The sequence below is a fragment of the Anolis carolinensis genome, chromosome 5, assembly GCF_035594765.1.
Source record: "Anolis carolinensis isolate JA03-04 chromosome 5, rAnoCar3.1.pri, whole genome shotgun sequence".
NCBI lineage: Eukaryota > Metazoa > Chordata > Lepidosauria > Squamata > Dactyloidae > Anolis > Anolis carolinensis.
Window position 1 is genome coordinate 188834151 of NC_085845.1, and position 25661 is coordinate 188859811.

Here is a 25661-nt window from a genome sequence, read left to right on the forward strand (position 1 = left end):
CCGTTTTTTGGAGGGAACACAAAGTATTTTCTAAAAGTTCAGCATACAGTGACATCTTACAACATTCAGTGCATGTGCCTATAAAGATTAGTTTAGTTCTCACAGTAAAAGTTACAACATCATCAAAGGAGAAAAACAAAGGACGATGGTTCAGTCATCCGGTCTTTAGTTACAATGCTGGGTGATTTGATTTTGTCCTTGAGAAGTTATCTTTTATACATAAATGTGGGTGAGAACTGGGTGAAGCTGTTGACTTGCTAATATGGACCTCAGCATATTCCTTTCGTCTTATAGTTTATCAAAATTGAGGGGAGAGAGATACTTTGGTTCTAAAGCAAAATGGTCTTTTAAACTCTATATCCCATAGACACAAGTTAATCTCTTTTTTACCTCCTAAAGCTGAATTAATTGGGCAATATTTATGGTAGTTTTTAAACAGTGTTAGGGAGTCTACAGGGGTCAACCATATACCATGCAGCTGTGAATAAGTCTACATAGGGACCACCAAATGCAGCATTGCCCAGACATAAACCAAGGAACATGAAAGGCACTGCAGACTAATTCAATCAGAGAATAATAATAATAATAAAATAAAACTTTATTTATACCCCGCCACCATCTCCCCAACGGGGACTCAGGGCGGCTTACATGGGGCCATGCCCAAAGCAATACAATATAAACAGCATATAAAAACAACACATCACAACACAATAAGCGATACAATAAATAATAATATCCAATTACAGTACAAGAGAAGTCAGCCATAGGAGAGCACTTGATGAACCAACCTGGACACAGCATATTATATGAGAACACAGAAATGCTGGACAACTTCGACAACACAGTGTTAGGGAAGTCTATTCTCCTGAGACCCTTTTATAATTTTTTTTCTGTGTCAGGAGTGATGTGAGAAACAGTTTCCTTTATAGTACAATTTATATTATTTGGCAGACAGTAAAACATCAGGGTCAGCCCTATAAGGTAATGGGTCACTGGCAGGAAATGGTGAACACACATGGAAGGGGCAAAACTACCTACTTACCTACACATTATCTATTACAAGTGTGTCCCTTGAGTTTATACAAGTATGGCTTTGAAGATGGATATTTTTTGAGGGTACATCTGCACTGAAGCATTAATGCGGCTTGATACCACGTTAATTGCCATGGCTTAGTGCTATGGAATCCTGTCAAACTACATTCATTCTATAGTGTCGTTGCACCCAAAGTCACCCTGTTTTATACATAGCACACTTTATTTATATTTTATATAGTTTTTTCCTCAGTCTTTGAGACATGCAAAACCAAACTGCTCATGACGGAGTCTCTGGAACATATTCTCCAAACATTCTTGTCAACATTTAGAGAAGGCATGAGTATATGTTGTTAGTACTAAATTGTTTATTATGGATTTAAAATTAATTTACATTCTCTTCCTATGTTTATGTTGGTAGCAGAATACAGGGGGAAAAGCCTCTGTGCAAAAAAAAAATCCATCAAGAATGGCATCTCTTTCAGTTATTTGCCTGCTTGTAATTAGTAACAAAGAAAGAATTATTTTTTATATCTGCTGTCTCCTTTTTTAATGTCACAAACCCAGTGTGGGTAGATGAGGTCAGAATTTGTATAAAATATGGGGGGGGGGGGGGGCTCTGCACTGTAGAATTAGTGCCGTTTGGTACCACTTCAACTACCATGGTGCTGTAGCATAATGGGAATTGTTGCTGTGGCAATTAAAGTGGTGTCAAATTGTATTCGTTTTATAGTATCCTGTCTCACTTTTCTTTAGTTTCTAAATTTTGCAGATGTGTTCTCAACATTTCCAATATTCTGGACTCAGTTCTTGCATTGATTGTTCCAAACAAACTTGAAGGCTGAGCCCCCTCCACTCCGTCAGACTTGTCCTGTCCACATACCAGATATGTTAACCAAAGGAATCATGCTATGGTTTTTCATCTACAAGTATGCAGCAATCCCAGGACAAAGAAGCACTGTTATGTCATTTTACCAGCAAAGCAAAGTCCATTCTTTTGGCATGCATAATAATAAAGGACAAGAATGCATCTAATGTTCTTTACTCTGATAGCTGCAGGCTTAACAGATGGCATTTTTAAAGTTGACTCCCCATTCTGACAACCATGAAATGGATAGTGAGCAATCCCTTCATAAGTTGGTGAAGAATGCATTGTGACACCACTTGAGCTGCCATGGCTCAATGCTATGGAATCACAGGAATTGTAATTTTACAAGGTCTTCTCTATGTCAAAGAATGTTGGTGCTTCACCAAACCACAACTCCCAGGATTCCATAGCATTGAACCATGGCAGTTCCAGTGATTCCTCCAGAGGAACAGTGGACATGATCTTCATTGCACGACAGATCCAAGAAAAATGCCGGGAACAAAATCAACCTCTGTACATGACATTCATTGACCTTGCAAAGGCATTCGACACAGTGAATCGCAGTGCTCTCTGGACCATCCTCCAAAAAATCGGGTGCCCTGACAAATTTGTGAACGTCCTGTGACTCCTCCACGATGACATGATGACAACAGTCTTGGACAGCAACGGCTCCCAAAGTGACCCATTTAAGGTGGAATCAGGTGTCAAGCAGGGATGTGTTATTGCCCCCACCTTATTTTCCATCTTCATTGCTATGATATTTCATCTTGTTGATGGGGAGCTTCCGAACTGTGTGGAAATCATCTATTCCACAGATGGTAAGCTATTTAACCTCAGCAGACTGAAAGCCAAAACCAAGGTCACAACAACATCTATTATAGAACTCCAATATGCCTATGATAATATAGTCTGTTGTCGAAGGCTTTCATGGCCGGGATCACAGGGTTGTTGTATGTCTTTCGAGCTGTGTGGCCATGTTCCAGAAGTATTCTCTCCTTTGCGTTCCAGGCGGTTGTAAATACGATGAGCCTGTGGTGTTTTGAAGGTCCTTTTGGCTGCAAGAAATTGTGGGATGGTATCTGTGTCTCTGCAGCGTAGAAGGAAGGTCAGGGAGCACAGCAGATGTGCTTTCCTGGTCCTTAGTTTTTCCAATCTCCGTGTGTCTTGGAACAATTTCTCCCCGTAGAGATGTTCAATGTGTTGTCGAAGGCTTTCATGGCCGGGATCACAGTGTTGTTGTATGTCTTTCGGGCTGTGTGGCCATGTTCCAGAAGTATTCTCTCCTGACGTTTCGCCCACATCTATGGCAGGCATCCTCAGAGGTAGAAGAAGACCTACAAGCCACTCTAAACACCTTTGCAAAAGTATACGAGAAGCCAAAAACCAAAGTGCTCTTTCAACAGTCATTAGCCAATCTATCTGCAATGCCAGAAATACAGCTTATTGGTGTAACATTAGAAAATGTCGACCATTTCCGCTACCTTGGCAACCACCTCTCCACAAAAGTCAACATTGACACTGAAATACAACACTACCTGAGCTCTGCAAGTGAAGCATTTTTCTAAACAAATCAGAGTGTTTGAGAATTGGGACATCCGTAGAGATACCAAGGTGCTTGTTTATAAAGCCATTGTCCTCCCAACCCTGCTCTACTCCTGCGAAACGTGGACTGTCTACAGAAGCCACACTCAACTCCTGGAACGATTCCATCAGTGTTGCTCTGAAAAATCCTGCAAATCTCTTAAGAAGATAGGCAGACAAATGCCAGCATGCTTGAAGAAGCAAAAACCACCAGCATTGAAGCGATGCTCCTACGCCATCAGTTCTGCTGGACTGGCCACGTTGTCCGAATGCCCGATCACTGTCTCCCAAAGCAGCTACTCTACTCCGAACTCAATAACGGGAAACGGAATATTGGTGGGCAGGAAAAGAGATTCAAAGATGAGCTTAAAGCCAACCTTAAAAACTGTAGCATAGATACAGAGAACTGGGAAGACCTGGCCCTCGAGTGCTCTAGCTGGAAGTCAGCTGTGACCAGCAGTGCTGTGGAATTTGAAAAGGCACAAATGGAGGGTGAAAGGGGGAAACGTCCCAAGAGGAAGGCACGTCAAGCCAACCCTAACTGGGACTGCCTTCCACCTCGAAACCGATGTCCTCACTGTGGAAGAACATGCGGGTCAAAAATAGGGCTCCATAGTCACCTACATATCCACTGCCAAGACACTGCACTAGGAAGGCCATCATACTCAGACAACAAGTGATAGCCTAAGAAGAAGTTCCGGTGGTATCAAACTGCATGAATTCTACATTGTATATCCACCCTAAGTTTAGGGAGGAGGTTCTGTGCTTTATGAGTGCAATGTTTCTTCCCTTCCAGCCATTGCCTGCTTTTGCTGGATGCTTCTGGATAGTTTGGAGGAAATGAGAATAAGGCCACCTTGCCATCAGAATCAATAAACTTTGGCTACTCTGCAGTCAGTCAGCAAGTTTAATTTTTATCAGCCACAACATGGTTAATGAAAACAGGGTCTGAACTCTCTTTTCAGCCCCATTAGAGTAGACCAATTGAATCTGTTAGGTTTACCTATGTGTTGACTCTCAATTCCACAAATTGACTCAGATCTTTTTCAGTTACACAACCCTAACACTCTGATATCACTTTAACTACCATTTTTTGTCCTATGAACTATTTTCTAAGGTGTTTCATATTAATTACTGGTAGACTGAAAGGTGGTATATAAGCTAATAATGCAATCAAGAAAAGCTGAGAGCCCATCACTCTTTTTTAAAATTAGGAATATATTATCATTATAACATTAATATACAAATATGTATTTGATTAACTGTATGAGGGATATATTACTTCTTATGGCCACACTTTATATTTGATTATAAAATTGTTCTTCAGTTCCAAGTAAGTTTTTATCTAATATGATGTCCAAATGGTCTAGCAAAACAAAAGTGGGTGTGTGGAGCTGCTGTTTTGTAGATTTAAGATATTTTTTAAATCTGTTGTTTTCACCTTTTCATGAGGTAAATTGGGATATAGAGATTTAACATTCAAAGTGCATGCAATATCCTTTTTGCCAATATTCAAATCTATCACCTGACGAATGAAATTGGGTGGTTCTCTAATGAAAGATCAGGCTTAGATACAAAAAAATTATAGGAATTAATGCACAAACCTAGTGGTTCAAGCAATGACTGAGAGTACATCTACACTGTTAAATTAATGCAGTTTGACACCACTTCAGCTGCCATGACTCAGTGCTATGAAATGCTGAGGGTTGTAGTTTTACAAGTTCTTTAACCTTCCCTGATTAATAGTTCTGGTGTCTCACCGGACTATAAATCCCACATTGTAACATAGCATTGCACTATGGCAGTTAAAGTGGTGTCAAACTGCATTAGTTCAACAGTGTAGATGCACCCCTAGAAACTAATACCATGTGTCTTCCTGGCAGCGGCCTCTATTACTAATTTTAGGCAACTTAAACAAGGGATTAATCAAAGGTTTAGCTACTGTATCCTGTATATGTCAGAATGCTTGAGCTTTGTATACTCCAACCTTAAGTAGAGATAAAATGTGTGCAGGATGATTTTTTATCTTCTTATAGAAAGTCTTATTGCATTATCTACTCCTCAGCTCTACATGTACGTATATTGTAACTCTGTGGAATAAAACTGGCTTTTTTGTTGTTGTTGCTTTTATTTTGAATTCTCTGGCAAGGTGCTCTAGTGCCTCATTCAGTTACAAATCTCAGGATTTTACATGATGCAGCCAAGACAGTTCAAATTGTTCTAAAGTTATATAACTGCATAGTGTGACGGAGACTTCAGAGTGTCTATTCTAATTGGGATTCAGAATATTCAAGATAATGTGTCCTGTCTCATCTTGCATTTTAATTTAATCCTGTTAGTTTCTTTCTCTTACACGCCCATAACTCTGTACAAAGAGACCAACGTCTTCTTTTGTTGCCTCTTTCTGTTGAGACTTGCAAGTCAACCAAGAATCTCAAGCAGTAGAAAATAAATAATCAAAGGCCCAGATGAAAAAGTTGCATTAGTACCATTTCTATGTGTCTCTTAAAGTAGCCTGTGTGCTCAAATTTGAGACAAAGAGAACTTTAGGTGACACACTGAGTAAAGCTGCCTTAGGAACAGAGAAAGGAAACCTTATAAATCACTTCTAGTTTCTAGTCATGGGAAGTCTAGTTTCTTAGTCATGGAAAGTCATAGTACCTTGTGTGATAAGAGGAAAGATGTGCTAATGATGGAGCAAATAACTAAACATTGGCGAGGTGATAATTGTTTTTATTTTGTCTTCTTAAAAAAGTACCTTTCCTCTAAGTCTTCTTTAGGAAAAGTAAGAGAAACCACAAAGCTGGTAACTGATGTTGAGTATAATCATTTTCACCATGTTCTGTTAAGAAAACCCTTTTATAGGGTCGCTATAGGTTAGAAACAACAACATGCTACACAACAGCAACAAATATTTATTAGAATGAAGAAGATTCTTCTGCTGCTCAAGACATTTATTTATATATTTACAGTATTTATATCCAGCCCTTCTCACCCCAAAGGGGACTCAGGCGGATCACAATGTACATATACATGGCAAACATTCAATGCCATACGACATAACATGTTCTAGCTTCCAGACTTCATGAGGGTGTGCTCGATTCCGGCCAAAGGAGGAGCTGCTGCTTCATCATCCACTGTGACACTGAGTCCTTGATAGATTACTTCCTCATTCCTCTCCACACGCTGCTGGATGATTTTTTATGGTGTTGTAAATTAGTTAAATTAGCCTCCCCACATAAGCGGTGCCTAAATTTCCTACTTGATAGATGCAACTGTCTTTCAGGTTGCTTAGGTCAACAACAAACTGAGCTATTTTTAATGGTCGGGCACTCAATCCGATGCAGGCTAGCTTCGAACTCATGACCTCTCGGTCAGTAGTGATTTATTGCAGCTGGTTACTAACCAGCTGCGCTACAGCTCTTATATGCTGTTGCATATAAGATATCTGATGTTGTCATAGTTGTCAACTGATTTCTTAACGAATTTGCTTAGCACAGGCATTCTTAGAATTGTTTTGGAATTATTCTGGCATGACACTGATGTAATTGTGTAATGCAGACACATTCCTATCCTCACTAAGTAACTGATTTTAATAAGATCTCTGTGTAGCTCACTTTACCAAGCCATTAATTTGCTTTGATTGTCTTCATACAGTCTGGCCACTTTCAGTGTAGCTAATACATATGCAAGTTATCCTAGAATCTATGGATCGAGACTTGAAGTAGATAAAGGGTTCTGTTTCTTTCTGCATATAGTCTTTTGCATCCTGCTCCTTCCTTCCTAAACCATTTAGCATTTGAGTCTGGTTGGTGAATACTGGAAGCTCATTGAAAAAAACCCACACAAAGCCGATATTACAAACTTAAAATGTTCCTTTTTTTAAGTATTATTCTAATGCGAGCAAAAGAAACGTTGGTGTTTTATTATGTTCTAAAATTGTTTGAAAATGCAGACCTTGATTTTTTTTTTTTAGTAGAATGTTTTCCCTACTAAAACAGAAACAATAGTACATATATATTTTATTAGAAGCAATTTCATTTAAAAAGCAGGATAACAACAAATATATATATATATATATATATATATATATATATATATATATATATGAGTGAAATTTACAGTAGATATAAGATTAATGGGGAAAAAAGATTAAGCGCTTTGGATATTATATCTGCTGTATTATAAATGTATTGATTTATTTTACAAAAATAAAAAAAATATTTTTTAAAAAAGCAGGAAAATATAAAAGCATTTCAAAGAATCAAAGGATCATAGCAGTTCTCTAAGAATTAGTACTCAGAACATACTAAACCTGGACAAGAAAAACTTGGACACTGTTTACTCTATGGTTTGAAGACTTTCTGTATAATCAGGCTTTAATATTCAGCATTGAAAGGATAATCCGGGTGGCTGCTGCACCTAGAGAGACAAAGTGTTGATCAGAAGCAAGAAACAAACTGTATTTATGTCTGTTTTGTAAGGAGTGGATAAAACGTGAACAATGAGTTGTTGTGGGGTAGAGAGATTTTGTGCCTTGAGACTCTCTCTGGACCATGCAGAGTGCCAAAAATAATTCCTCAAAAAAGAAAGAAATCCAAAAGTGACCATCTTTCTAATGCTAGTTGTTTTAGTTGTTTCTAAACAAAGGTCAAAACTTTCTATAATTAGGCAAACATTTCCATCTCACATTGTTGAAGCACTCCTGATATGGCAGGATATATACCATTTCCTTCAAGTATGGAAGTGGGAGGTGGAGAGTCAGTAGAAAGAGTAAAGATTTCCCCCTGACGTTAAGTCTAGTTGTGTCCAACTCTGGAGGTTGTTGCTCATTTTCATTTCTAAGCCGAAGAGCCAGCGTTGTCCATAGACACCTCCAAGGTCATGTGGCCAGCATGACTGCATGGAGCAACATTACTTTTCCGCTGAAGTGGTACCTATTGATCTACTCACATTTGCATGTTTTTGAACTTTTAGGTTGGCAGAAGCTGGGGCTAACAGTGGGAGCTCACCCTGCTCCATGGATTCGAACTGCTGACCTTTCAGTCAGCAAGTTCAGCAGCTCAGCGGTTTAACCCACTGCATCACTGGGAGCTCCAGAGAGTCAGTAAAACTGCAAAATATACATACCCAAATATTTCTATATACAGTAGAGTCTCACTTATCCAACATAAACGGGCCGGCAGAACGTTGGATAAGCGAATATGTTGGATAATAAGGAGAAATTAAGAAAAAGCCTATTAAACATCAAAATAGGTTATGTTTTTACAAATTAAGCACCAAAACATGTTTAACAAAAAAAATTGACAGAAAAAGTAGTTCAATACTCAGTAATGCTATGTAGTAATTACTGTATTTACGAATTTAGCACCAAAATATCACGATGTATTGAAAACATTGACTACAAAAATGCGTTGGATAATCCAGAACGTTGGATAAGTGAGACTCTACTGTAGTTGGGTTTTTAGAGTAAGATGAAGCTTTCTCCATCCACTCAGGGATTTTAATGAGTGGTTCTATATTAATCTCAATGATACACATATTTCTGGTGGACTTTTAGATGTTTTTTCAAGTACTGCTCCTTACCCTTCAACTGTACACGCTCTCCAGTTCCTGTTAAAACCAAGGATGATTTTCATTTCTTGCTCAGACAACTTAAAGTCAAACACCTGTCAAAAAGGATAAAGAGTTTTGCCAAAAAGGTGCCCAAAGAGTCACAAGAGTCGCAAAGGTACAATTTTTTTACAGATATCCCCACCCCCTTCAAACAAAGGTCAGTGTAGCATTCATAGGAGTTATCTCCCTAACATTTAGTGAAGTAGGTCAAATGTAAAGTAATGAATGGCTCAAGTGCACGTTTGAAGGTATTGAAAATGAAAGAAGGGAAAAGATTACCTCTGAGGATGCCTGCCATAGATATGGGTGAAACGTCAGGAGAGAATATTTCTAGAACATGGCCATACAGACCGGAAAACACACAACAACTCCGGGAAAGATATATGTGAAAATTAAAAAATCAGAAACTAGTAATCCTTTTATGAGATTCATTGAAGTGTTATAGTAGAGGTGGGAGGTCTGCAGGTTTGAATAACTTTCTACTTGGTGAGAATGGAGGGAAATCCCATTAGCCACATCCAGCAAGCTGACCATAGAAAGCATCTCATTTTCCACTGAACTTGTAGCTACAAGACAATTAGGGCAGAGAAACACCATGGCCAATTCACCAAGCCTCATTTTTAAAAAGAATGTATGTTCCTTCTTGTCTCCACTAATTTTCGTATCATCAAGTCTAATGAAGTTCTGGAGAATTTGGACATTTGTGTCACTTATGTGCTCCTTTTGGCACACATTACCTTGAAAAGAACAACACTAAAACACAACCAACTCTATTTGACAACACTATTGTGAAAGGATGAGAAGGACATATTGACATGTCTCTAGTAAAGCAGCAATTCAGGGAGTTTCCACCAAATTCACAGCACATTACACTAACATTATTTGAACTATTTACCTGGAATGCAAAATTGTTCTTGATATGATCCTGACAAATGACGCATAGCAAAACCTGGCAGATGACCTTTCTTTTGCAAACCATTGTGTTTATTGCATTTGTGTTTTTAAGGCACTGAATGTTTGCCTTCATGTTTGTGATCGCTGGAATTCGTACTAAGTCCCCTCGGGGAGATAGGGCAGAATATAAATAAATTATTATTATTATTATTATTATTATTATTATTATTATTATTATTATTTTATTATGACACAGCAAACAAGATAGACATGCTGGATTTTGTATCACAAAATCAGAAGTCGAACACTTCCCAAGTGTCTAGGACTGTGTGATGTATTTTCGGATGATGTGTGCAGATCCCAGTAGGGTGGCCTTTTGCAGTTGGCAGATTGTGATTTTGTCAATGTCTATTGTTTCCAAATGCTGGCTGAGATCTTTTAGAACGGCACCCAATGTACCGATCACCAGCGGCATATTATTATTATTATTATTATTATTATTATTATTATTATTATTATTCTGCACAGAATGTGTCTTAGGTTGTGCCTTTTTAATTTCACATCATTTGACTGTACGGCTTACAATAATGTTTTTTTTTTTAATGGTAAAAACATCAAAAACATCCGGGCGTCCCCTGGGCAACGTCCTTGCAGACAGCCAATTCTCTCACACCAGAAGCGACTAGCAATAATGGTGTAAAGCCCTTTTCTTTATCTATTGAAAGCAAGTGATCAGTGAGGTAGAACAATCCAAATATAATATTGTTCTTTAATACACCCGTGATTTCAGCAGCATCGGGATCACTGGGGATTAGGACAGGTTTTTGCCTGTCCCATTGCCCAACAAACATTAAAGAGATTACAGTTTCTCCTGAGTGACTTTGCTATTTTTCTCTTATCCAACCACAGGCGAGAAGCAAATACTCAAGAGTAATTGATATTTCTCAAACGAGACATTGAGTGAGAGACAGAGAGAGAGCAGAAGATAGAGAAGAAATATGGAAGGGTTGCAGGTTTCTCAAACAAATTTTATTTACTATCTCGTCCCTCCTAGTTTTTATATTGTAGGGAACTGACACGGATACATTGACAAGTGAAAAGGCTGAGTTTCCTATTGAGCAGAGGTTCTTAGCTTCTAGGTAAGCAATGTTACATGAAATCACCCATTATCCCCAGTTGGCATGGGCGAGAACTATTGGCCTTCCAATAAATCTTTCAAGGGTACAAGATCTGGGAAGGCTCATTTACAGAATGATGCATTCTCTTACCTTGAAATTTTCCTCAATTCGTGAAGCGGTGACAGATTTGGGAATCACAGTTATATTTCTTTGGATTTGAAATCGGAGCAGGACCTAAGAACAAGGATAACACCAAACAAAGATAAATCTCCTATTTCAATAAATTTATACCAAAGTTGTTCAGCCTTTTTCAGCCTAAAATCTGAATTCAATTTTAGAAAAATTCTCAAAAGATTGTACAGTAGAGTCTCAGTTATCCAACACTCGCTTATCCAATGTTCTGGATTATCCAACGCATTTTTGTAGTCAATGTTTTCAATATATCGTGATATTTTGGTGCCAAATTCATAAATACAGTAATTACTACATAGCATTACTGCGTATTGAACTACTTTTTCTGCCAAATTTGTTGTCTAACATGATGTTTTGGTGCTTCATTTGTAAAATCATAACCTAATTTGATGTTTAATAGGCTTTTCCTTAATGCCTCCTTATTATCCAACATATTTGCTTATCCAACATTCTGCCAGCCCATTTATGTTGGATAAGTGAGACTCTACTGTATTTCCATGTTGTGTGCTGTCAAAGACAAAATAGTGTAACCCAGAATACTTGGATATTTTTTCATAAAGCTGTTCTTTTAGAAAATTGGTAAACTACAAACAATGCTGCCACAGGAAAGGAGGAACAGCCACGTGGAGAACCACAAGGGACTACGCTGGGCCCCAGGAATATGAATTTTGGATCCTGGGACCCAGGTTTCCTTTCCCTGATTCATAGTAATGTACACAATTTAAAAGCTTCCTAACAATTGTATATATCCTGGTTTATTAAGGCAGGAGTGTATTATGATCCATATGTGTAATAGCCAACAGCCAGGAAAGTGCCTGCGATGTCTGTGTTGATTGGACTCTGGCATCCTGCAGATTCAAATGTTAAAATGACAGCTGTGATTCTTCAAATTGATACATTTATCTTACAATTAGGGTTCTTGTGTTGTTGTTGTTGTTGTTGTTGTTGTTGTTAGCCTTATGTTTTAGTGCTGTTAGCTATGCCCGTCAAGAGCTTCATTCACCAGCTTGTTAGTTTTTCAGTTTTCTCAATCAGCTTTTGATCTGGCAGTGTTATAGTATTTGCACTGTTAAATCTCACTGAAATTCTGATTATAGCTGTAGAAGGGACTCCTTTATACTCCTTTGAGTTTCCTTACTGCAAAGAGTAATTAATCATGTCCTTACTGAACTGTCCTTAGCCTGTTGCACATCATTTCTGATACCAATGTTAGAGCTCTGCTAGCAACGAACAGCTTACTCTTGGTGTGGGAAAAAGTCATCAGATCAAGATCTGACATCTCCATAGCATTTTGCTTTATAACCCCCTGAGACTGCAGTGATAATTTCTTTATCTTTTTAGTTCAATGAAGCAAGGTCTGAACCTTTTTCATTCAGCACAGATTATCTAGGATTAACTGTGTTCCCTTTCTCAATCTTCTTTCCCTTTCGTTCAGCTCTCCTCTGTGGGTACACACCAGTATATACATTGGCAAACATTTGAAGTGGCACCTTTATTTACTTTTCTCTTGTGAGTCGCTTTATCCAACGAGGCTTTTTCAACAACCTTCACTACGGGCTGAGTATAACTGGTATTAATTGAGTTGAGTTACTAAGGCATTTTTATTTTTCCCTTTCAGAAAGGAAGGGTGGTTTTGTTGTTGTTGCTGCTGCTGCATTTCATTGCTTTTAAAATGTATTTTTTTCTGGCGAAAATGTGTCGATTGGTAGCTATAAAATGTCAACAACAATTTTGGTGAATAAATTCTACTCCCATGCATGCTTTTTATTCAACTGTGAACCCCTACTTTATTTTTCCCCAACCCAGCAACTTCTCTAGTTGTGTTCACACAACTCCCTACTTACCTGTGCTACAGATTTATTGTGCTTGGCAGCTATCTCTTTGATCTTAGGATCATTCAGAAGAGATGGGTCATCTGGCTTGGCCCTAGGAAACATGAGCAACAAAAGCTAACTAACGAAAATTGCATGTAAGAGGAACACAATAACTTCCAATAGCTAGGCTGACCAGAGAAGAAAACTCCTACACAGTTTAAAGAGGAATCTATGAATGGGTCATTCCCATTTGGCCCCAGATCAATGTGTTACCTCTAACACTGTATCCTGCTTGTTGATTTTAATGATTGTTTTTATTGATGTTGATGTTTTTTACTGGGATAATTGTTTTATTGCTTTGTTACTGTTTTGTTTGTTTTATCGGGCCTGGCCCCATGTAAGCCGCCCCGAGTCCCTTCGGGGAGATGGGGCGGGGTATAAAAATAAAGTTGTTATTATTATTATTATAAAATCACACGGTGACCTTAAACTACCCTGGTCAACTCTTTTGCAACAGAAATAATAGTACTAATAACATGTCTTATAGTGAAATTGGGCATTTCCATTAGCTGGATGAAGGAATACAGTGCACCCCCCAAATGAATATACCCAATTGTGTACATTTGGCAAAGTGACAGCCATTTTAAAAATCCTGTCAGAAGCGACTTGAGAACATATTGCAAGTTGCTTCTAGTGTGAGAGAATTGGCTGTCTACAGAGATGTTGCCCAGGGGACGCCCAGATGTGTTAGCTGGGAGGCTGATTTCATGTCACCGTGAGCTAGAGCTGACAGACGGGAGCTCATCCCATCTTGCAGATTTGAACTGGCCACCTTCAGGTCAGCAACCCAACCTTCAGGTCAACAGTTCAGCCGGCACAAGGGTTTAACTATTGTGTGACCGCGAAATGCCCTTTGTTCTAAAATCAAAATATAGCTGTTTTGCTGCTATGATTTGGGGTGTGACTACAAATTAAGCAAAGGGAGCCACAAAGATAGTACATGTGGTCCAAAACCTGCCTTATGGGGCAGATGTAATGTTCAGTTATAAAATCCACATGCAATGATTAAAAATGCATAATGACATTATAAATGCTAAGTTTTAAGCATAGCATTCTTCTTCTGTGCCTCATGCAGTATTATTGCAAATCACTTAAAGACAGTTTTGATGCTCTCACTGCTATCCTAAGTCCCATTAGCATTATACAGTCAAGCTAGGTATCCCTTAATCTCATTTTATTACCTGTTTTCCTATGCTGATGTGGTCACTTAAGGCAAGAAGCCAACTTTGTAGAGTCCTGAACCCAGGATACATTTCATCAGACACTAAAGAGCAGAAGTTTACCCAACTTTTCTCACCATGGTCTGTCGGGAGAGCCAAAGGGACTGTACGCTGTGATAGTGATCCCTTTGGAATGACAGTAATTAACCAGCTTTTCCTGGATAAGGTATGGGTGACATTCAACCTGGAAAAGATATGCATCCATAATTTATTTCATGTCTTCACTTGTTTATGACCAGCAATGATTTCTTACAAATAGTCAAATGTTTGATTTAAAAAGTCAGTAGTGTATGAGCATAGCAGGAATGGCCTAGAGGCAAATATGTTGGGAGTGGTGCTAGGATTTTGGAGAACAAGAGAAAGTTTTGAACATCTTAGGAGTACGTCCTCGTAGCTAAGAGACAAAATGCAGCATAGAAGTGGTGTTTCAACAAGCCCTGGGATTAGCACTAAATCCTCCAAATTCGCAGTGATATTAATGACGGCTGCTGATAAAGGGACAGGATCCGCCCTCTATGTTGACTTGGTTTTGTTGAATTAAACTAGTTATAACTGCTTGCTTGCAGCATAGAGGCTCCACCCAAAAACTCAGTGAATTGGATTTTTGCCCAATTTGGGCAAACCACAGAAGGCCATTATCAATATGGCTGGAAAGATACAACCATTTTCAATGGTATTCTGTAGAGATATCAATAGTTTGATACATGTTTTCTGCTCTTCTGCACCCAAGACACCCAGGTCTTGGTGCTTTTCACTACTGATTTCAGTAGTAAATTTATTAAGTCACTTCTTGCAGCACAGAAAAATATTAAACCAAGTTGTGAAAAAAATTGTGATGGAATGAATCCAAGATCATTTGTGAATTTATCATGCCAAATTCCAATATAACCAACTTATACAGTGTGTGTGTGTGTGTGTGTGTGTTTTTATGATCCTCAGTTTTGCAAGCCTTTCTAATCTCTCCACCTCAAATTGGTAGTGGTAAACCTTTTGTAAATAAATTTCGTCAAGAAAAGCCTAGGAGAGGGTTGCCATGAATTACATTCACCTTCAACGCAACAGCACAAATGTTCCTGTGTTGAAAAAATAGTCACTAACTTTAGCAATCCCCTAAATGCCTCCAATTTAAAATGCTCACCTGATTATTTGCAGGCCTGTGCTTCAACCCAGGCTTTTTCAGGATTCTCTCAATTTGTTCATGGTTGAAATTGGAAACCCCAATGGCTTTGACTAATCCAGCATCCACCAGCTCCTCCATTGCCTAAAGGTACACCAAGAGCTAGATATTATCATACGGCACACTTCTTCCTGGGACTATACTACTTAGAATTTTATTTATTTATTTATTTACTCTATTTATACCTCAAGGCAGCTTACATGTGACAATTATTCAATGCCTTAACACATACAAAATTAAGCTGAAAATAGATTGAATTAAAAATGAATGCATATTAACATTTAAAAACATTACATTCAATATTAAAATAATGCGATCCAAAAATCGTAGCCTGAGACCGTTCTGTAGTCATTGCATATGTGCCGAATCCATTATTGCACTAAGCTATTCTCTGAAAGCCTGATCCCAGTGTCAGGTTTTTACTTTCCTTCTGAAGTCTAGGAGGGGAGGGGGCGGATCGAATGTCACTAGGGAGGGAGTTCCGCAACCGGGGGATCACCACTGAGAAGGCCCTGTCTCTCGTCCCTGCCTGTCATGCTTGTGAAGCAGGTGGGACTGAGAGCAGGGCCTCCCCAGATGATCATAATCTCTGAGGTGGTTCATAGAGGTAGATACGTTTGGACAGGTAAGCTGGGCCAGAACCATTTAGGGCTTTATAGGCTAAAGCCAGCACTTTGAATTGCGCTCAGAAGTGGACTGGCAGCCAGTGGAGCCAGTGTTGTGTGCTCCCTATACACCGCTCCGGTGAGTATCCTGACTGCTGCTTGTAGGATCAATTGAAGCTTCCAGGCAGTCTTCATAGGCAACCCCACGTAGAGTGTGTTGCAGTAGTCTATATGGTATGTAACAAGAGCGTGGCCCACTGTGGCCAAGCCAGACTTCCCAAGATACAGGCGTTGGATTTTTGACTAAAATGTTTAGATACATCTATGAGTTTATAGAGTAGTTTAACCCAAAGCCTTCTCTGTATTGACTTCAGCAAATAGTATTCTCTCAATCATATAAATTTCAAAGTGGTTTATTCCAAGAATGGAGCCCCTGGTGGAGTAGTGAATTAAAGCCTTGTGACTTGAAGGTTGGGTTGCTGATCTGAAAGCTGCCAGGTTCGAATCCCACCTGGGGAGAGAGTGGATGAGCTCCCTCTATCAGCTCCAGCTCCATGCGGGGACATGAGAGAAACCTCCCACAAGGATGATAAAAGCATCAAAACATCTAGGTGTCCCCTGGGCAACGTCCTTGCAGACGGCCAATTCTCTCACACCAGAAGAGACTTCTGTCAAGACTGTCAAGTTGCTCCTGACATGGAAAAAATACCTAGAATTCTCCTTTTTGCATGAGTGTATATAGTCCTTTTGATTGCTGAATAGATGACTAAGTATGCTAGTGGATATTCAAAATCATGATGGCTATTTTGCCATGGAAGAGCCTCAGAGCGGATATGAAAAGATATGAATACCTCACCCCACCCCTAAATACAGAATCCTTTCTTCCCCACCAACTCATGCAAGAAGATTAGAGGAATGGAACAAAGAGCTATTAACAGAATTTAAAAGAAAAGAACCAACCATCATGAACAAGAAAATCTTTCCACACATGGAATACAATAAGCTCTTTTGAACAGAAAGGGAAGGAAAAACTGCAACATTTTAATCTGAGTTTCTTTCTTCTGTCCTTCTGGCACAGGACAGTTTACATTATATTTGTTCCATACATATTTGGAAATATTCTTAATTGTCCAAGTGGAATGTTCTTCTGTCACTTAGAAATTAAAATAGCAAATCCAGTTTCACATTAAATTAAAATTAGAAGCAAAATAGGCAAATGGAAAAATTAGGAAGAAACATATTAACAGAATTCAACATATTTGAACCTGTGATATTTGCAGTAATGCAAGGTATGCAAAAAATCTTCACTGAACGTATTATTATTGTTGTTTACTTTTATACCCCACCTTCCTCCTAGTGGGGACTCAAGGTGGCTAACAACCACACACTTTGATTAATTAGAACAAAGCAAATACAAACATTAAAAACAATTAAACAGTATTGTGTGTGTGAGGTTACAAATACAGTTAAATTACAATACATATAATTAAAATGCATTTCAAAGCACCCAATCCCACCCACGACCTGCCCCGCAACATGCCGCTTATCCTTCTCCAAACGCTTGCTTGAATACGGGACAAATAGAAATGTTTAGCTGCAAAACATACCTCCCAGGTTTCTAGAGGATTTGCATTACTGGGTATGATCACACCTTTTTCATCAGTAGGAAACAGATTATCTCCTGCCTGTCAATGCAAAGCAAGAAAGCAAGTGGGTCAGTTTTCAGGTGTTTCCATTGTCCAACAATGAGTCTGCAGTGATTGTTTCCACTGTTTGGTTGGTTAATGCAGGGAAGATACAGCTGAGGAGTGTGCTGGCTGCATGTTCTTCAACTCTCCCCAGAACTGGACATCAAGAGATCAATTACAACAAACTTGGTTTCATGCATAACCAGCCATGAAGGGTGTGGGGTGAACATTTAATCCTAACCTTCAGTTGTTATTTAGCTACAGTATTTATATTTCAAGCTCTTCGACACGTTTCACTTTCTCCCCATATTTTAAGTACTATCTTATACAAATATTGCATTAGTGACACAGGGATTTTTTTAATCGTAAATCCATAGCATATGTTCTGCAAAATATCAATGTGGCTTTGTTCTATTTCAGGAGTGGGGAAATTTTAGCTTGCCAGATGTTTTGGACTAGAATTCCCACAGCCCCTTGTCATTGGACAAACTGGATGGGTCTGATGGAATTAATAGACTGAAATGTCTATAACAGAGGAGGATATCAAGACCTCCAGGTGTTCTAAAATTGCAAATCCTGAAAGCCCTAGCCAGCCAAGACAATTAAAAGGAAGGCTGGAAGTTGCAGTTCAACAAAATCTGGAGGTCTGCATGACTCCCATTCCTGGAGGTCCAAGAGCCTCAATCCTAGGAAGCCATGATAGACTCATAGAAAACTCCAGATTCAGGGGACCACAAGGGCCATCTAGTCCAGTGGTTCTCAACATCCCTAATGCTGTGATCCCTTTATACAATACCTTATGTTGTGGTGAGCCCCAACCATAACATTATTTTCGTTGCTACTTCATAACTGTAATGTTGCTACCGTTCTGAATGTAAATATTCAATCTGCAGGATGTATTTTCATTCACTGGACCAAATTTGGCACAAATACCCAATACGCCCACATTTGAATACTGGTGAGGTTGGGGGGGGGGGGGGGCTGATTTTGTCATTTGGGAGTTGTAGTTCACCTACAATCAAAGAGCATTCTGAACTCCACCAACGATTGAATTGAACCAAACTTGGCACAACAGAAAATACTGGAAGGGTTTGATGGGTATTGACCTTGAGTTTGGGAGTTTTAGTTCACCTACATCCAGAGAGCACTATGGACTCAAACAATGATGGATCTGGACCAAACTTGGCATGAATACTCAATATGCCCAAATGTGAACACTGGTGGAGTTTGGGGAAAATAAACAGTGACATTTGGGAGTTGAATTTTCTAGGATTTGTAGTTCACCTACAATCAAAGGGCCCCTTGAACCCCACCAACAATAGAATTGGGCAAATTGGGCTTTTGGGGGGAGGATTTGCTGCCTGTTTCCAAAAAGCAAGAGAAGTACAGGCAAAGATATATTCAGCCTTCTCTGCCAAAGGGGTTTCTAAGACCACCAGAAATATGTGTCTTTGGCAACCCCTCATGACCCCCCCCCCCCAGGGGTCCCGATCCCCAAGTTGAGAAACACTAATCTAGTCAAACTTGCTGCCTTGCAGGAAAGTGAAAAAGACAAATAGTTCTGAAAAAGATAAATTAATTCAGAATACCTTGAAACTTATAGGCCAGTGAATTATGTAGAGGTCCAGGTAATCCAATTTCAGGTCTGAGAGAGTTTTCTTACAGGCACCCTTCACCAGCGCTTTCTCATGGAATGTGCTCCAAAGCTGCAAGAAAAGAGATAGGTTCACTCACCAAATGAAGGTCACCTTCAATAACGATCTTGTAGGTACTTTTGTCTTATTTGGAACCTTTGGTCTGTTCTGAATAAGGCTGTGTTCTTCCTTACAGATCCAATTCACATCTTGGAAATATTAGATATAACCTCTTTATATGATCTGGAGCAGATTTAACAAAGCTTTCTGGTTCCCAGTTCTCTACTAAGTGATACAACAAAATGACATCTCATGTTCCAAATTATATTCATTTCAATGTGAGCACATTGATCACATCCCAAAACGGCTTCTGCTACCAGCACAACTGCTTGCCGATTTCTTGATCAATGCCTTAAATATTTGATATTTTTTGGCAGTAACACTTTCCCCAAGAAAGCCTCTCAGTTAAACTTTTCATTCAGGTTTTTCATTTCTATGAAGCATTTTGTGACCCCTTGATTGAACTGATTTTAAAACATGTTAGATATTATTCTGGCTCAGCTTCACTTTTAATCATAATTACAGCAGACTTAGTGAAATCAACAAGACTTTAGATACATCTACACTGTAGAATTAATGTAGTTTGACCTCAGTGTTATGGAATCACAGAAGTTGTATTTTTACAAGGTCTTTAACTTTCTCTTACAAAAAGGCTTGGTGTCTCACCAAACTACAAATATATAATTTGAGAAGCATTTGGGATTGTATAAAAAAGTTATAAACTTTGTGAAATCCTATATAGGCAATTTAATAACAAGAGGAGGGGTAAGAAGAGACATAAGGATAAATACCTTGCTGACAATAAAAAGATCCTCACGCTTTACAACCCCTTCCTTGATTTTCTCTTGGATGGCACAGCCAATTTCATCTTCATTGTGGTAAACGTAAGCACAGTCAAAATGGCGATATCCCACATCAATGGCCTTTTTCACAGCTGCTGCTACTTGCCCTGGTTGAGACTAAAGAACAGCCAGTTTGTTAATTCATCCTATGCACCTGTATCTTTCCCCCACAATCCTCTTTTCAAAAATGTCATGTCTGACAATAGTCACCATACTGAAATAATACGATAATACTGTACTTAATTGTGGGCAGTAAGGTAAAGGTAAAGGTTTTCCCCTGACATTAAGTCCAGTCATGTCCGATACTGGGGGTTGGTGCTCATATCCATTTCTAAGCCGAAGAGCCGGCATTGTCCATAGACACCTCCAAGGTCATGTGGTCGGCATGACTGCATGGTGCGACGTTACCTTCCCACCGAAGCAGTACCTATTGATCCACTCACATTTGCATGTTTTCAAACTGTTAGGTTGGCAAAAGCTGGGGCTAACAGCGGGCGCTCACTCCGCTCCCTGGATTCAAACCTATGACCTTCCGGTCCGAATGTTCAGCAGCTCAGCACTTTAACACGCTGCACCACCGGGGCTCCAGCATGTTAGTAGCCACCATGTGGGCAGTAGCCACCATGATTTGTTATATGAGATCTGGATGAAATTGTAAATGGAGTCAAACTATTCAGCTTAGCACACCAAACAATGTCCTGCTTTGTAAACACAAAGAGAAGTGAAAGAACTCCAGTAAACACATGCAATGTATAAACTACCAAAATTCAAAGTATACAAAGCAACTTCAAACCATGGTTTGGCCTCTTGATGCATGGAAAGTAACTGTACAAATGCAACCAGCTAATGTGAATCATTACTGGAGTGTAGTGTGGAGCATATGTTAGATAAGAAAACACTAAGGGCAAGTGGAGATATGGAGTGCCTTGCTTCTATTCTTTTCAGTTTCAACTACCTGAATAGACCATAAAAGATAGGAGATCTGAACGGCAGCCTTTTAGTAGGAAAAGACAATTTAAAACATGTTTACATTTTGCCCAAAGTATTTCAAGTACATCAGTTCAAGCTGTCTTTGCTATATAATATTCATAAAAGGAATCCACACTCTGTTAGTGAATACTTGTAACAGAATGCATTAGAAAAACCCTCTGTACGTATTGCATTCTTTTTTTTTAATAGTTCTGCTTCTTTCTCACAGTTATTCAAGGCTAAATGAATCCATTGCAAATGAGTTTCATGTTGGTACAGGCATCCCATTCACTTCTTTTTGACCTCCTTCCCTGATGCAAGAGGCTACATAAACACAACAAATGACTGATTTAGAAAGTTGTCTGAACAATTACTAGGTTTGCTGGAGCTTTTATAAGGCAGGACTTTAAATAAGAGCTTATTCATGGTTTAGAAACACTGGCTTGTAGGCTTTCCTACATGTACACCAAAGTTATTTTCTCCACTTTAATGCCTTTCCTCCTTTTCCATTCAGATCCAAGGGAAACAGGTTAAAAAGGAAATATAGAGGAACGGGGAGATGTCATGAGCCTGCAGAATGAACAAGACTGCCCTTTCTAGCTCTCAATCTGGCTAAACAAAAAAATGAAATGGTAAATAATTTGCAAAATCAGTTTTGTTGCGGATCTCCAGAAACCATCAGCCTTTAAAGCTACATACTGCAATATTTATTCAAAAAAGAATTAGAAAGTTAAAAAAAAATCAAATGTCTATTTTCCCATGACATCTTAAATCCACTGCTTATCTTGGCCTCATGGCCAGTTTAGACAACACAGTACTTTGGCTTGCATTGCGACATGAACTTATTAAGAACTACCAACAGAAAAACAACAAAAACAAATACTGAAAAAACAAAGGTTCTGGGACAAGGATTTTCTGCTGGAAGGATGGATAAAGCTTCTGCTATGGGATAAAGCTTCACACTTGGGATGTGATGAGAAAAAAAAATTCCTTGTCACTAGAAATGGGTGGGTTGGTGGAAGAGCTGGCAAGGGATCAATGGTTTTTAATGGTTTTCATAACTTTCAGGGAAGGCATTAGGGCAGGCATGGGCAAACTTCGGCCCTCCAGGTGTTTTGGACTCCAACTCCCACAATTCCTAACAGCCGATAGGCTGTTAGGAATTGTGGGAGTTGGAGTCCAAAACACCTGGAGGGCCGAAGTTTGCCCATGCCTGCATTAGGGACTTCCTGAGTCTTGATGGCAGTTAATTTTTCCTTAAAGATATCCACCAACACTGATCCTTCCTTGCGGAATCATATGTCCAGTTCATATCTTCCATATTTCCCTCTGAACTTTTGCATTACAGCAACCTTCCAAGTATTTTCTTTCCATTCTTCACACTGGTCCCTTGTTCCACCCCACACTGGATAAGAGTGATCAAATATATGAACAACAAATGCAGTTATCTAATGACCACTCCTTAACGGAAGATTAACCTTTGAGATTAAGGGAACTAAAGGTTTTGATAACAAGCAAATATAAATCCAAGATGGCATAGCTGACTGTAGAGTGCAGTGCAATTGTATTCCACTTCCACTTTGTTGTGGTTGTGTGCCTTCAAGTTGTTTCTGGCTTAGTGTGGGCTTAAGGCAACCCTAGTACAGGGTTTTCTGAGAGTGTGTGATTTGCCCAGTGGGTTTTCATGACTGGTTGAGGATATGAATCCTAATGGTGATCTCCTGAATGAGAGACCCTGTTGTCAACAACCCTGCTGAGGTCTTGCAAACTTACAACTGTAGCTTTCAAGTGAGTCTTTCTACCTGGAACATTGTCTTTACTGCCTTTTATCTTTCCAAGCATTATTGTCTTTTCTAGTGAGTCGTATCTTCTCATGATATATCCAAGCTATGATAGTTTGGCTTAAGTCATTTTGGCTTCTAGGGAGAATTCAGGTTTGATTTGCTCTAGGACCCATTTGCGGTATTTAGCCATTATGTTATAACAAACCTAAAGTTTGCCATGACACATCAAGCCAACAGGCTGCAATCTAGACCCTTAGTAGCAGGTAAGGATTATTTGTTACTCTGTTTCAGTAGGCATGAAGCTGCATTAAGGTTGTCAGTTCAGGATCATCACAGGTCCCGAGGTTCTGGGCAAAAACTCAAGACCCAGAGACTATTCCTGGTGATGTAATTAAGTGATATGCAACTACAGTTACTCTCAATTTGACATCCAAAAAGAGAAAGAGTGAGTGAGATCAATGGAGAGCGGGTACCTACACTATAGAATTAATACAGTTTGGCACCACTTTAACTGCCATGGCTCAATGACATGGAATCATGGGATTTGTACTTTGACATGGATGGCTAAAGACCTTGTAAAACTACAACTCCTAGGAATCCATAGCATTGAGCCATGGCAGTTAAAGTGGGGTCAAAACTGCATTAATTCAACAGTGTAGATATGCACATACACAGACAAACATTTTTGGTTTAGAAATTAAATTAAACATTCAGTTAAGCCTATAATATGCAGCAAAGGGCCCCTTCCAACTCTATGATTCTATATTTTGAAGTACACACAGCAGTTTTCAAACAATATAAAAAAGCACAACATTCTGTCTTAAGGCATGGAAAAAAAGCACAAGCAGATTCAAAATAAACTTTTGCATGCAAGCACCTGGCACAGGTCCAGCGAGTGCTAAGCAGCTCATTTTAGGGGAAGTTCAGCTATGGAAAGCTACCTTGGACAGGTCGTTTTTTGCCTTTGTATACAGTGGCATACAATACTAAGAGAAAGAAGCGAGGGGTGATGGAAGAGGCCAGAGAGCTGTCTTGGCAATGCCTACCTTCCAGGTGCCCAGCCCCACAATGGGCATCTTGGCCTTGGTGTACAGCTCCACAAACTTAGCCATGGCTCCTCTCTCGTCTGAAGCCTGGCAGGAAACACACCACTAGCTGAAACAACCACAGCAATGCACTCTTTGGCTGAGTCACGGCAAGAAGCCTGTTACATAAGCCACAGCCCCTCCTTGGCAAATGGGAGAGGAGCTGGAGAAATGCCCAGATAATATTTCCTTTGAGGAAGGAGCATCCTTTCAAACAGGCATTGAATGCTGCACTCTTCGGCCTGGGCTGTATCTACGCTGTGTGGATATGCGCTTTTGATATCACTTTAACAGCCATGGCTCGGTGCTATGGGATCATACGAGCTATAGATTTATAAGGTCTTTAGCCTTCTCTGCCAGAGAGTGCAGGTGCCTCACCAAACTGCAAACCACAGAACTCCCTAGTATTGAGACATGGCAACCACATTCCTGTCCATCTGCATTAATTTTACAGTGTAAATGCAGCCCTGATGAGCTTTGGCTTAGACTGGTTCAAAAGAGCTGCGTCTTTCTGAGAAGGTACGTGTTATGCCAGCTTTCAAAGTTGGCAAATGGTGGTACGGAACTGAATAGGAGTGCCATACCTTGGCTCAGCCACAGATCAGAGTGGAGAGTAGAGTCATGAAATCAGAAGAAGACTAGGGGTGCATCTACACAAGAATTAATGTAGTTTGATACCACTTTGGGTGCATCTACACCACAGAAATAATGCTGATTGATGTTCTTTTCATGGCCATGGCTCAGTGCTATGGGAGTTTATTCCCTGTCCAGCCTTCACAACTATAGATAGAACTGGAGAATACATTGACATGGACCTTCCTCACTTCAGCATTTGGTGATATATCTTTACATTTAAGTTTTTTGAATGTCACCTAGTGTCCATTTTAGACATTCATACCAATCTGTTGTGCAGTATTTAAAATAGACACTGCAGAAGATGCTTCAGCTGTAATTCATATAAAGGAAAATCTTTCCTGGTTCAGCAGTTTCAGTTTGGTAGATGGAGTGAAAGTTCCCATGATTCATGAGAGGGACAAGTGATGGGTGAGGAAGTCCTCGACCTCTTTCATGTAAGCTCCTTCAAGAGCTTTCTTTGCTGTCTAGGAGCTGTGTACCTGAATTCCTGAAAGAAGGCAAGAGCAGATGAGGAAGCATGGAATTATCTGGTGTTTTGGTAAATCTGATGTGCCTCATTCTGCAGGTTGGAAGGGAATCATTGGATATTTGGCAAGCAGGCTGCTACTGGTGGAACATTATCATTATTAGGAATATTACGATGGTTCATGTGTCTGCCTGCCAAGACGTTATTGTTATTTTTATTTACCTTCAGGTTACGTATTCCTGACCCTAAAGCTCCTTCTACAGGTTATCTGGCAGTGTAGACTCACATAATCCAGGTCAAAGCAGATAATCTGGGGTCAG

The 25661-nt window shown here is 39.5% G+C and overlaps 1 protein-coding gene across 1 annotated transcript; it reads right to left on the minus strand.

Moving 5' to 3' along the window:
• Positions 1-7485: 7485 nt before the first annotated feature.
• On the minus strand, positions 7486-24359 carry LOC100564587 (aldo-keto reductase family 1 member B1). The gene is made up of 10 exons (XM_003220809.4): positions 24201-24359; positions 20351-20518; positions 19455-19571; positions 17785-17862; positions 15534-15656; positions 14473-14579; positions 13146-13227; positions 11260-11343; positions 9068-9150; positions 7486-7903 (listed from the first exon to the last, which is right to left on the minus strand). The coding sequence occupies exons 1-10, from the start codon at positions 24264-24266 to the stop codon at positions 7861-7863; spliced, it is 951 nt and encodes a 316-aa protein (XP_003220857.1). The 5' UTR covers positions 24267-24359; the 3' UTR covers positions 7486-7860.
• Between the last annotated feature and the right edge of the window lie 1302 nt (positions 24360-25661).